The sequence below is a fragment of the Ascaphus truei genome, chromosome 4 (genome assembly GCF_040206685.1).
Source record: "Ascaphus truei isolate aAscTru1 chromosome 4, aAscTru1.hap1, whole genome shotgun sequence".
NCBI classification, from domain to species: domain Eukaryota; kingdom Metazoa; phylum Chordata; class Amphibia; order Anura; family Ascaphidae; genus Ascaphus; species Ascaphus truei.
The window spans coordinates 9,555,341-9,568,933 of NC_134486.1; the positions used below are offsets into that span (position 1 = coordinate 9,555,341).

General features: G+C 44.3%; 1 protein-coding gene across 6 annotated transcripts in view; it reads right to left on the reverse strand.

Moving 5' to 3' along the window:
* Positions 1–13,593, reverse strand: part of LOC142492573 (DNA (cytosine-5)-methyltransferase 3A-like) — a 348,275-nt gene that overhangs the window by 47,275 nt on the left and 287,407 nt on the right. For all 6 annotated transcript variants that reach the window (XM_075595320.1, XM_075595319.1, XM_075595316.1 and 3 more), the window contains 3 exons: positions 9,557–9,715; positions 1,661–1,768; positions 544–700 (listed from right to left, as the gene is read on the reverse strand). In XM_075595320.1, the coding sequence (XP_075451435.1) occupies positions 544–700; positions 1,661–1,768; positions 9,557–9,715 (424 nt within the window). The remainder of the gene's footprint in view (positions 1–543; positions 701–1,660; positions 1,769–9,556; positions 9,716–13,593) is intronic.

A 13,593-nucleotide genomic window follows, 5' to 3' on the forward strand; every position in this document is an offset into this window, starting at 1 on the left:
ATGTTATATATGTATTGTATATATCTGTCTTGTAACCAGCACTTCAGGGACCAGGGGTTAACTTTTTGTTCAGCTGGAAAGTTGCAAAGCTCTCTGCGACCTTTCCATGTAACTCTTTTAATGTTGCATTCTTACCCACCAATCTGGGGCTGGGCACGTAGCCACACCTGGCCCTGAATGTTGCAACATGGTGGGTTAAGAGTATAAACAGCTGGGGAGGGAGACCCCAGTAGTTCAATTCAGCTCAGAGCAGAAGTTTGCTGTAACTAAGGGAAGCTGCAGTGTCCAATTCCTGTACTGGTGCCAGGCCTGGAGTCCAGTTCAGAAGATATTGCAAGGGAACATCAGGGAAAATCTCTATAGGGAGGTCCCTGCACCTAGGACTATATGTTACCCCAGGATTCCCCAGTTGGGTATGTTGTCTGTGTATATGTATTGTTGGGGATTACTGTTTTCCAATAAATTAATTTTATAAACTCTTGTGTTTTGTCTGGCGATATTGATCCCTGGTATTAGTCCTTGTCGCCCGTTTCCTGCCCTCACCTTCTGGGGGCTCTAGGCCCTCGGGTCCGGATGGCTGAAACCCTCCCAGTGCCCACTCTATCATCTGCTTGTTCTGGATCTCCACCGCTTTGGAAGTGTCTGACTCGTCATTCTCCGGGCATGTTGGAAAAACCTTCCCGGCTCGGGTGCTAGCCACCTGTAGGACAGAATGATGTGTTAGGTGTTAGAGATATATATATATATATATGTAGAGGTATCAGTACCGTGTTAGCCGAGCTTCAATAATCAAAAAATAAATAGATGATACCGTTCTGTGGCTAACGAAATGCTTTTATTTGTGCGAGCTTTCGAGATACGAAGATCTCTTCTTCCGGCGATGTTACAATGAATGAAGCAAGCAAAAGGTATACTTAAAAACAGTGTCTCTTGGAACGTTATCAGATAACATTCCAATAGACACTGTTTATAGTATAGCTCTTGCTTGCATCATTCATTGTAACATCGCCGGAAGAAGAGATCAGTGTATCTCGAAAGCTCGCACAAATAAAAGCATTTCGTTAGCCTCAGAACGGTATTGTCTATTAGTTTTTGATTATTACGCTCGGCTAACTGGTACAGATATATATACATACACACAGCAAACAAGTAGAAAGGCGCAAGCATAATGTAATTTTGAATACATTTAAATCTTGCTAATGATTATATTTCAACCCTGCAAACATTTACAGTATAAGACCTGTTCCATATATATTTACATTACCCCAACTTACAAGTGACTTTCTGTGTGTAAAAACTGCACTTTTCTGCCTAAACAACTAATATGAAATTAGCAGGACCAGAGTCCAAGAGTCACATCAGGGCCCAGCGCCAGGCGCCACTTCAAGACCCCACACCGGGCGCCACATCAGGGTCCTGTGCCGGGCGCCACATCAGGGTCACTTGTCGGGCGCCAGTTGATGTTTAAAATATATATATCTAATATTAAAAAAGACATTAATGTAACGAAGGCAATTTGTGTAAAAAGCAGAAGATCTCTCCTAAACCCTTTGCAATGTGATGTTGCCGCTCTGGCAGCAAAGGGGAGACTTCCATTTTAAATCCCCCTGTTTAATGTATGAGTCCCTCTCCCCGAGCAGAAGGTCACATTGCCCCGTACCTGCAGGACCTCATAGATGGCCTTTCTATACATGGGCTGCTTGCTGTAGGTGGCCTGGTGGAAGGTGTTAGCAAAAGAGCTGAGGGCCGTCAGTTTCTCCACACACACCTACCAAGGAGAGGATGGAGAGGGGAAGAACATGAGACCGATCAAACGTCAAATAATATATACACACACACCTACCAAGGAAAGGATGGAGAGGGGAAGAACATGAGACCGATCAAACGTCAAATAATATATATACACACACACCTACCAAGGAGAGGATGGAGAGGGGAAGAACATGAGACCGATCAAACGTCAAATAATATATACACACACACCTACCAAGGAAAGGATGGAGAGGGGAAGAACATGAGACCAAGGAAACGTCAAATAATATATATATTTACACACACACCCACCAGGGAAAGGATGGAGAGGGGAAGAACATGAGACCAAGGAAACATCAAATCATATATATATATATACACACACACCTACCAAGGAAAGGATGGAGAGGGGAAGAAAATGGGACCGATTAAACGTCAAATAATATATATATTAAAAAAATATATATATGTATAGACACATGGAACTGGATATGTATATACATATGCTTTATTCAATGTACCATCGCCGGAAGAAGAGATCTTCGTATCTCGAAAACTCGCACAAATAAAAGCATTTCGTTAGCCACAGAACGCTATCGTCTATTTATTTTTGATTATTAAAGCTCAGCGAACACGGTACCGATACCTCTACATATACATCTATATATTTCTATAGACCATACGATACCGGTTGCAACACGACATCAAGGGACAGCACGCAGGTAAGTAAATCATACATTTTCTATATTTGATAGAAGACACAAAAACCGTTTTTGTGTCTTCTATCAAATATAGAAAATGTATGATTTACTTACCTGCGTGCTGTCCCTTGATGTCGTGTTGCAACCGGTATCGTATGGTCTGTTATTGCTTTATGGGATAAGCACCAAAACTTATTTACTTGCAAATGGTGTGCCGGCTGTACATTGGATTCTATATATATATATCTATCTATATATATATATCTATAGTCAGTATTATGGTTTGGCCTATCCCATAAGCCTCTCTTGCATTCCCAGTAAAATCAACCCCACACTGATGAGACCCATCAAGGTCGAAACAGCTGTCTGTGGGTGGTTTTCTGGGTATGCACCTTAACCCTGGCTGTGCTCAAAGCTGTGACCATGCAGCAAGCTTAAGCCTATAGGGAACCATGTTAAAAATGGTTATTGAGGCAAAAAGTGACACTGTGTGCTCATTTGCATGTCATTTCCTAGAATCCCTTGCTGCAGTGGAAGTGCTGTATGCTGGGTGATAATGGGGAAAGGCGGGGTTGCAGACCTGCCTAAGACATGCAGATGAGCATACAGCTATATTTGCATATATAGATATATATATATATTTTATACACACACACACACACACACACACACACACACACACACACACACACACATATATATAAATATATATATATATATATATATATATCACACATATAACAAATGCATATGTCACTCCTATAACTAATGCATAGATCACACCTAAGACTAATACATAAATCACACACATAACTGATACATATACAGTATCACACATATAACGCATAGGTGGTGAAGCCACAACGAAGAAACATATGTTGGGCAGGCTAAGCGTCACCACCTAGTGCGCTGGCTATATCGGAGAGGTCTGTTGCCTTTTCTCAGTTAGAGTGTTTCGGAGCCTTCTAAAGGAAGCACAACACTCTGACTACTCTCCTATTGTTATGGTTCCGAGTACAAGACACATACTTTGTGATCTTGAAATAGCTGTTTGCTAATCATGACAGACCTCTAGGTTCATTTACCTTTGAACCTGTTGGTCTGGTATATATGTGTGTGTAAATATCCGTATACTAGCATTAGCTGGCTCAACAAATATACCACATTATTTTGAGCGCACACACTATATTAAGCTATACTCTCCATTTAGGTGTAGTCCTCAAACTACATAGAACTGTATTGGTATAACTACCACTGTTAGTATAATTATATAGCAGTGGGACACTCTGATTCAAAATAGTTATTCCTAGCATACACTGTTAGTTTGAACTAGGCATATAGTTACCTCCTCCGTTTTTTAATTTATTTTAATCACTTTGGTTCACGTTAGTTTTTTGCTGCAATAAATATATTTTAATCATTTATTAATAAATAGTAATTTTTAATATAGGTATAGGTGTTCTCTTGTGCGGCTAATAGGGAGCTTTCTTTCTTTTCTTTGCTCATCATTAACCCCACCCCTGCCAGCACCACCTCCGCACCCTTTATTGCAGTTTTTGTTCCGTCACCACATTCACAATTTATTGGTTCCCCTTATCTTCATTGGTGTAGTGCAAGGCGCACAACTTGACCTTTTTAGGCCATTCTACCTTCCTCTATCCCATATAACTAATGCATATATCACACCTATAACTAATGCATATATCACACACATAATTAATGCATATACTGTATCACACCTATAACTAATACATATATCACATATATAACTAATATCACCACTATAACTGATACATATATCACACACATATAACACATATATAATTAAGCATATATCACATCTATAACTAATAGATATATCACACCTACAGTATAACTAATATATATATATCACACACATAACTAATCCATATATCACATACATAACTGATACATATATCACACATAACTAATGCATACACCGTATCACACACATATAACTAATGCATATCGCACCTATAACTAATACAGCTCAACCCTGTTATAGCGTGATCCGCTACAACGCAGATCCGCATATAACGTGGTCTGATTGTGGCTCCCGAATTTAAAACATGTCCATTTTTTTTTGTGTGAAATAGCTGTCGCACGAGGACTTACACGGCATCTGCAGCTCTCTCGTCTCTCCTCTCCCTGCTTCATCAGGCTACCCACGTGCGCGGGGCACATCTCCAAGGTTTAAAATAACATTCAATACTTTATTGTTAACACACACACTTCCCCCCTACACCAATAATTTGGGTACTAAAAGATCCGATCGGATACATTTGAAATTGCCACTAAATCCACTATCCGTCCAATGGCTCCTAGATTTAACATATCCACAGAACGGATTCACAATCCGTGGTCTGATTTGTAAGAACCTGAACTCAGATTGAATCCATATACCTGAAATATAGTTTTAGGGGAGGAACAGGAGGAGAACTACTTCCATTTTAGTAGTGTTTCCAGTTGTAGATATATGAAGAAGGGAGAAGGAGTGGCTCAGTGAGTAAAGACACTGGCTGGCAGTGAGTGAACTGGAAGCACGGGAACCTGGTTCAATTCCTAGTGTTGGCGCCTTGTGAGTTTATTTCCCTGTGCCTCAGGCACCAAAAACATAGATTGTAAGCTCCACAAGGCAGGGACCTGTGTCTGCAAAATGTCTTTGTACAGCGCTATTTAAAACTAGCAGCGCTTTACAAGAACATCCTAATGGCTCTGCAAAGTATATTTAAAGAGTATAAGAGTCCAAGAGAGTTAGCTCGTGGGCCCAGTACCATTTCAATGTGTTACCTGTATTAAAAGTATTTTTTGTGTTTTTCCCCTTTCCGGGAATGCAGTCAAGCAGAGATTGCTAGGGTATGAGTTTCTAGGGGGGTTTTACATTCGGAACCGATATCAAAACAGGCTGCCCGAGCTAACCCATAGGCGCCGGAAAGTCTGCTCGACATCGGAGTGCAAAGCAGCCAGATGATGCCCAGAGGTGTGAACGGCGTTTGGTCAGTGGGGAAAGGCTGAGCACCAGGTCCGGAGATCAATGGCAGTCCCCCGGGATGCCACTTGCTCTGCCAGACCTGTGGAGCCTGCCCAGCGGGTGGCATTTAGATAGCCAGGGAGAGAGTTGACAGGTGTGCGCATGTCTCTTGGCTATTTTGGATTTCCCACTGACCCGGCTTTTCTAGCCGGGTTGGCTGATTGGTTGCTTGGGAAAATTCCCATGATTGGATTGGCTGCTCAGCTCTGCGAATGAAGCTGAGAATACTATAAGAATCGATAAGACAATCAGATTCTTAGTCAACGGAAGAAAGAGAGCGGACAGGCTTTTCAAAGTTGCTTCTGTGCGAATAGCAGAACAACTGGCTTTGATTTCAAGCCAGAAAAGTCTGCCCGCCAGAGTCTAAGTCCCGACTTTTTTGACCATGTTCTCCGAAACGATCGTAGCGGACGCAGCTGGAATTTTATGTCAATTTGAGTCCCAGGAGATTTGGAGTAACTCGCGGTCAGGAGGGACCAAGTTCTCAGAAGAGAACGTAGCGGTGGCGTGTGGAACTTTATGCCGATTTAGGTTCCAGGAGATTCTGGACTAAGTCCTGGTCAGAGTAAAACTCTCATAGTACATGAGTGTGTAAATAAGAGAACTTGCACTAGTTTCCTCTCACAACTGCACTCAGGTGTAAATTAAATCTTATCAGACTATATATGTCTTAGAATCCAAATATTCTGAATGTAGCAGCTAAATGAATAATGCTATAATAGCAACAATCTAAGGAAAACCAACTAAAAAGAAAACTAAATCATGTATTACATTATATGAAAAATAATTTAAAATGTATTCATTACTATTCAACGACACGTGAATTATTATATTACAGTGATTGTTATAAAGCCCCAGGATAGGCGACAAGGAGATTCACGATTGGATAATCAAATGGGTAAATATAATACCAAACAATGTCTCCAGATAGTAGCTCTGATAGGGTAACCAGAGATACAACTACATGGCAGAAGGATATATCCACACATGAAATCAGTAGTGGAGTGGTGTTGGAAAAATAGAGAAGCCAATACCCTCTCTATTAGAAGCAACTAATGGTTTCATATGGAACACTTATTCGTATATATAAGGTCGTATAGGCATAGCAGTAACTAATATAGCTGTTACAAGTAGGTAGCAGATATAGGGCCTCATGCAGAGAGCAGCGCTAACATGGAAAGCGGCATTAATTGGCGGATTCTGCCTTCAAAAAGGCAGAAACCGGCAAGTTTAAAAAAAAGCGCCATTTTTTTTTTTTCCTTCAAATTCGCCGCGCGCCTGGAGAGTTTAAAATCTCTCCAGTTTTTTTCTCTGCCGTATGCAGAGAGCCGCGATCGCCATCTAGTGGCTGTTCGCGCCAAAAAAATGGCGCGAATTTCAACATTTTCCCTCTCCACCAAGCAGCTGGCGCTCTGCGGCCGGTGGAGAGGGGAAAAAAAAAAAACGCGATTTTTCCCCCAATAGTTTCAACAGCGCTAATAGCGCTGGTTGAAACTCTCCATATGCAGAAAGGCTTGTAAATGCAGTTTTCTGCCCTTTCTGCATATGGAGATAAAAACTCTCCAAAAAAGGTAAAATGTTTCCCCCTCTCCAATTCTGCATAGCGCTGCTCTCTGCATGAGGCCCATAGTCAGACCTGCTACAGGGTATCAGATAGAATTGTATCCTCTATAGCAGCAAATTGAAGTAAAAGCTGCTACAATACCCACCATGTACTGTAAGCATGGAAAATTGACCGTGCAGACTTTATTAAATCAACTAGCAAATAAACAACCTATACGTGATAACTTGTTGGTATATAACAGATTGTATAATTATGGTGATTACTAATGTAGCTGTTGCCTAATGGCAATGGAGGCTGCTACCGGATGCAGGTCAGAATTGTCACTCCTTAGGCAAAATAGAGTGCTACTGTAACCACGGTGCAAGCATAGAATGTTAAATAACTTACTTCACACCGCTAACAAGCTGACCGAGGTGATAGCCTAATATGTTGTCTCATGTCCTAGATATAATGTATCCTTGTACCCATTGTAGGAAGAAGGGGGTAAGATGGTCCGTGGTTCACAGCAACTTCAGCAGCCAACGCATGGATGTCTAAAAAAACTTTATTGATCGCTAGCAGCAAACATCAGGCAACCACTCTAACATGTTTCGTCCAGGCTATGGACTTTTGAAAAAGTCCATAGCCTGGACGAAACATGTTAGAGTGGTTGCCTGATGTTTGCTGCTAGCGATCAATAAAGTTTTTTTAGACATCCATGCGTTGGCTGCTGAAGTTGCTGTGAACCACGGACCATCTTACCCCCTTCTTCCTGTGTCATCATTTCCGGCGGAGCACGCTGACGCCAGCTACACCAGAGGAGGAAGCCGCTGCAGAATTCCCTGCACCAACAGGGACGGCTTTTTCGTGAGTACTCCTAACCTCCACGCGGTATTTCAGGGAGATTATTGAGGCGGTTAGTGCCGGGCTGTGATTTACTTGGGGGCGCCCCTTAGGGAGGTGTCCCCCTGTACCTCTATCCGGCTTACTATTACCCAACTCCCTGTTTTCAATACCGGAGGCTTATTGTTTCATTAATCATTGCTGGGTCTCTCTTCAATCAAGTTGCCATAAAGTGTGTGCACTACCTGTTAGCAGCCTCGGTATACTGGGTAATTCCATATTCTCTTGTACCCATTGTAGCATAGGTTGATAGTGCCTCTCTATCAAGGTACAGTGTGGAGTGCAATCGCTATATGTCAATGTTGCCATGCGTCATGCCTCAGCATTATACGACCGTATATTCTTTGTAGCTGTAGACTGCTTCAAGGTATGAGTCGCCTCCCGCATCGACACCACCGTCGTGGCGTCACTTGAAACCCACTCCCATAGAGTTCCCTGCACCTTGGAAAGTCTAGTTTTCGACCCCAGTCCTACAGTAAGTGTGTCTGTATTTTGTGTATCATTGTGTATAAGCGAATCTATGCCGAATAAATTACAATTAATTACCGTGTTTGCTCAATGAATGATCCTGGTAAAAAGGTGTAAATAACCTGGTCTCCCGGGACAATGAGTCACATCCCACACTTCCTAAAAGGCCGTTCATAAGCACCATATTGACTTGACAAACCTGAGGCACCTAATGACAGGGCTGTGGCCTGCTTTGACACTGACGTTAAAGGACTGCGCCTCCAATTCTTGCATACTGAACAAGCTACCCAAATAGCCAACGACAGACTTCTGTGGGGTTCAACCCTATAGGTCCCCATACCGGTCACATTACCACAGTATGGATAGTAAGAGTACATTATGTACAGTAATATGTAATACAGACATACCTTGCATTACAGATGTACATTGTTCTGCACACTGCGCACACATGCACACACACACACAAAGTTCTGCTTATTTTCAGCCACCCCAGTAATTCTCCACCTTTTCTTAATTTAATGCTAGTGATACCCATATTCCCTCTGTCATGAAATTCCATGTAAAAATGATGCTAAGTAACAGCCTTCCCAGAAGCCCTTTCATTCATGCAGGATACACGAGTTTAGCACTGTATAAGATGCGGGGGTCATTACTCTGGTCTGACCCTCCCCCCCTACATTATTTCTCAACCCCCCTTCCCCCGTTTCTTATTTCTGCACCCCATCCCATATAATAAATAATTAAAAATTGGCTGGAGTAAAGAAGAAAAAGTATTCTAACAAATGTTTTCTTGTACGATAAACTCTAACGAAACGTCCCTTATTTCAGAGTGGTCATTGTGTGTACTTTTCTTGTGCCACACGTACTGTAGCTAATTTTGGGATATTGGTTAAGAATCATTGAGCCCACGTGTTACATGTACATGGTCCCCCTGTTAGTGTTGCCTGCATGTTGCAGATGTATAATGTTCTGTATATTATTATTATATGTCAAATGGGAATACAGGATTAGCAGTTTCCTTGCAAGTTTGACACAAGCACATTCTTGGATAGTTGGAAGACATCAATATCAGCAGAATGACCCAAAGTCGACTTACAACTGGGCTGAAGAATGGAAATTATCTGGTGCTGTACTTACCACAGAGAACTTTCCGTCGCCAAACCACATGACCCAACGCGTCCCCTCCGCTGCCCGGCTCCTGCCCGTCATCCACCAGGACACGATACGGCCGGGCCACCAGGAGAACCCACGCAGTTTCCCCCACACCAGCTCCCCAATGCCAAAGCCACGGCCGTCCTAAGGGAGCGGGAGAGCAGAGGGGGATTAGGCAACATAGCTGAATGTATCAGATGCAGAACACCCACCGTACGGCTCCTTCACTGCCAGAGAGGCCTGCAAAGCAATCCCACTGCCTTTCACTTCATTTGCATTTAATAGCCCTTTTGGAACCCGGAGTGTCCACTGCTTAGGGACGCATGGTCCTAACCCCGGGGGCTCACTGCTTAGGGACGCATGGTACTAACCCCGGGGGCTCACTGCTAAGGGACGCATGGTACTAACCCCGGGGGCTCACTGCTAAGGGACGCATGGTCCTAACCCCGGGGGCTCACTGCTTAGGGACGCATGGTACTAACCCCGGGGGCTCACTGCTTACGGACGCATGGTCCTAACCCCGGGGGCTCACTGCTTAGGGCTGCATGGTCCTAATCCCGGGGGCTCACTGCTTAGGGACGCATGGTACTAACCCCGGGGGCTCACTGCTAAGGGACGCATGGTCCTAACCCCGGGGGCTCACTGCTTAGGGACGCATGGTACTAACCCCGGGGGCTCACTGCTAAGGGACGCATGGTCCTAACCCCGGGGGCTCACTGCTTAGCGCATGGTACTAACCCCGGGGGCTCACTGCTTAGGGACGCATGGTCCTAACCCCGGGGGCTCACTGCTCAGGGACGCATGGTCCTAACCCCGGGGGCTCACTGCTTAGGGACGCATGGTCCTAACCCCGGGGGCTCACTGCTTAGGGACGCATGTTCCTAACCCCGGGGGCTCACTGCTTAGGGACGCATGTTCCTAACCCCGGGGGCTCACTGCTTAGGGACGCATGGTCCTAACCCCGGGGGCTCACTGCTTAGGGACGCATGTTCCTAACCCCGGGGGCTCACTGCTTAGGGACGCATGTTCCTAACCCCGGGGGCTCACTGTTTAGGGACACATGGTCCTAACCCCGGGGGCTCACTGCTTAGGGCTGCATGGTCCTAACCCCGGGGGCTCACTGCTTAGGGCTGCATGATCCAAACACAGAGTGCAGAAACACATTGTAAGAGGAACATTGCCTTTACGAAGAACAGCTATCCAGTTACTTCCTGCTGGAGCACCGTTCAGTAATTGCTCCAGGAAGCTGCCGATGGCCACTTTGTTCCTCCCTGGACAAAACGCAGGCAGCATTTGGTGCACTAAATCTCCAAAAGCAGAAGAATAACTGATGTTCTGCGGGGCTCACTTATTTAGAGGCAGTCTCATTGCTGTTTAACATCTGGGTCTCATAGATATGGAGTCTCATAGATACAAATCAGCACTTTTCCATTAAAAATGCAATTTTTCGGTCCAGAATGCTCAAATCTCACTGGAATTTGGCACCTCTGATATAAGGCTGATGTGGTTCTGAACTGGAAAACTCGATTAAAAACAGGGGGGAAAAAATCATCAACAAAAAGTGCCACTTTCACCACAATGCCAATCACCTGTTCCACAAACCCTGGGACTGCTGGATATCCAAATCTCTTTATTACATTGTAAGAAAGACCTTATTCTAGATTTTAGTTCATAATAAAATGCACGGTTAGAAGGGCAGAAACCCTTCCATGTTTATTTGTAAACATTTCTTCATTCAGATTGGTGGATTTCACACGTGGTCATTTACCAAATGTTTTGCGAGTGTGCCAGGCCCTATATAAGGGCGGCGCCTTTGGTTAATATGGCAGCTGTCGGCCGAGGGAGGATCGGGAGGACAGAGCGTCTAATAAGAAGAAAAGGAGAAAATATATATTTCCTCAACAAATTTCAAAAGAGGATTATTCTCCAAGCGGTGAGGAGCCACAGCTTTAATCAAGGTGGAAGACTGAGTGATCTTTGTGACGGTAGTGGTAAATATGGCTGCCGTTAATAAAGGTTAAGTCTGCCATTACCCCTACCTGTCAGTAATACATTGGTATTGTATTATATGTTAGGTATGTGTGTATGTCTTTGCTTGGTTCCAGCACCGCAGGAATCAGGGGTTAATATGTTTGCAGGAGAATTGTTGCAACTTGGCCTGTGACTGTTCCCTGTATCCTTGTTATGTTGTAAATGTTATGTTGCAGTTCTACCCACCAATCAGCACCTGGGCATGTAGGCAGCACCTTCCTACCCACCAATCAGGGCCTGGGCATGTAGGCAGCACCTTCCTAACGACCAATCAGGGCCGGGCATGTAGGCAGCACCTTTCTACCCACCAATCAGGGCCGGGCATGTAGGCAGCACCTTCCTACCCACCAATCAAGGCCTGGGTATGTAGGCAGCACCTGGCCCTGAGTGTTGCAATATTATGTGTAAAGTGTATAAAAAGGTGGGGAGGGAGACCCCTAGCAGACAGGGAGGGAGACCCCTAGCAGACAGAGCCTGCAGAGTTAGGCCTGGGACATGGTGCAGGGAGCGGCGCTGGACGCTCCTGCTCTCCTGCTCAAGCAGGAGATTTTTCCTGTCCCTGCATGAGCGTCAGCGCGCGCTTGTGTGCCGGGTGGGAGGCTTTCGGGAGGCGGATCGGGAGGTGGGGCTAGCGCGCCACGTCACGGCGCCGACGTCACGGACTGCCATTGGCTTGTGGCAGTCACACGACCGGCCCTGCGCTTGCATGAGCAGCAAAATTTAAACTTGCCTGTCTCCTGCATTTCCCCACGCCTCCAAACGCCTGCGGAAGCGTGCGAAAGCACCGTCTAAAGCCGCGCTGATAGGGATGTTTCCTCTCAGCGTGCCTCAGCACAGTCTTTTTGACCATGTCCGAGGCCTTACAGAGGTGTTGCTGTGACGGAGAAACTGCAGTGTCCACTCCTGTGCTGGTCTCAGGCCTGAAGACCAGTCCTGTAGGCACTGGGCAAGAAGAGCGAACAGGGGGAATCTCTGCAAGTAGGTATGCAGGATATCCCGCAGTTGGGTAAGTGTGATGTTTGTGTGTTTTGTATAGTCGTGGATATACTTTTCCTATAAATTAATTGTATAAACTCTCGTGTTCTGTCTGGCGATATTGATCCCTGGTATTAGTCCTGGTCTCCCGTGACAATCTTAAACTGATCTTAAATCAAGACGAACGTCACAAGACTGGATTACGGGCGCCACGGGATGCAGAATCGTTGGTTACAGCTGTGTGTGTGTAGCAATATGTTCGTTTCCACTCACTTGAATAGAAGTGACTACATGATTAACTGTGTGTTAACAGTCTTTCATCATATTAAGTAGGCACCTAAACAGAATAGAGGGAATAGGGAGTAATGAACACATTTTAAAAATGATTATATATTAAACTGTAGGTCAATCACTATTCCTTATGGTGGAATTATTCGTTTTGTTGTGGGATTACCATAATTAAAACTGCTAATTGCCTTGAGGTTGCTTTAAAATGGGAAGACTGGCATCCAAGTAATTAATGATCATGCCCAAGTATACCTGGGATATAACGAATGGCAATGTCATTGGTGACCTCCTTCATGGCAAGTTATTATTAGTGACCGCCATTCCCAGACTCAACAAAGAAACACATTGAATGACTGTATGTACAGAACCAGTAGTTTCCAGGCTGCAATTATATATTGGGAAACCCCTTCAATCTCCCACAAACACCAGTTTTCTGCTTTAACTGCTAGACCTTGCTCCATACAACAAAAAGCAAGTTACCAATGCATGGTAACTCAATACTCAATACTCCTTAATACTTAAAACCTCATAAAAGCTGGAGTCGCCTTTCATCATCAGCCTTTTACTGGTTCTCAAGTCTATGCAAAATGCTGCAGAAACCCCCCAAATTAACACAACGAGTTACGTGCATCTGGACAATCTAAGCTGTCATTTCCCACCTGCTTGTAAATTATGAAGAATTATCATTGATTGTTACTGTTAAAGCAACTTCAAAACAAAAACACAAC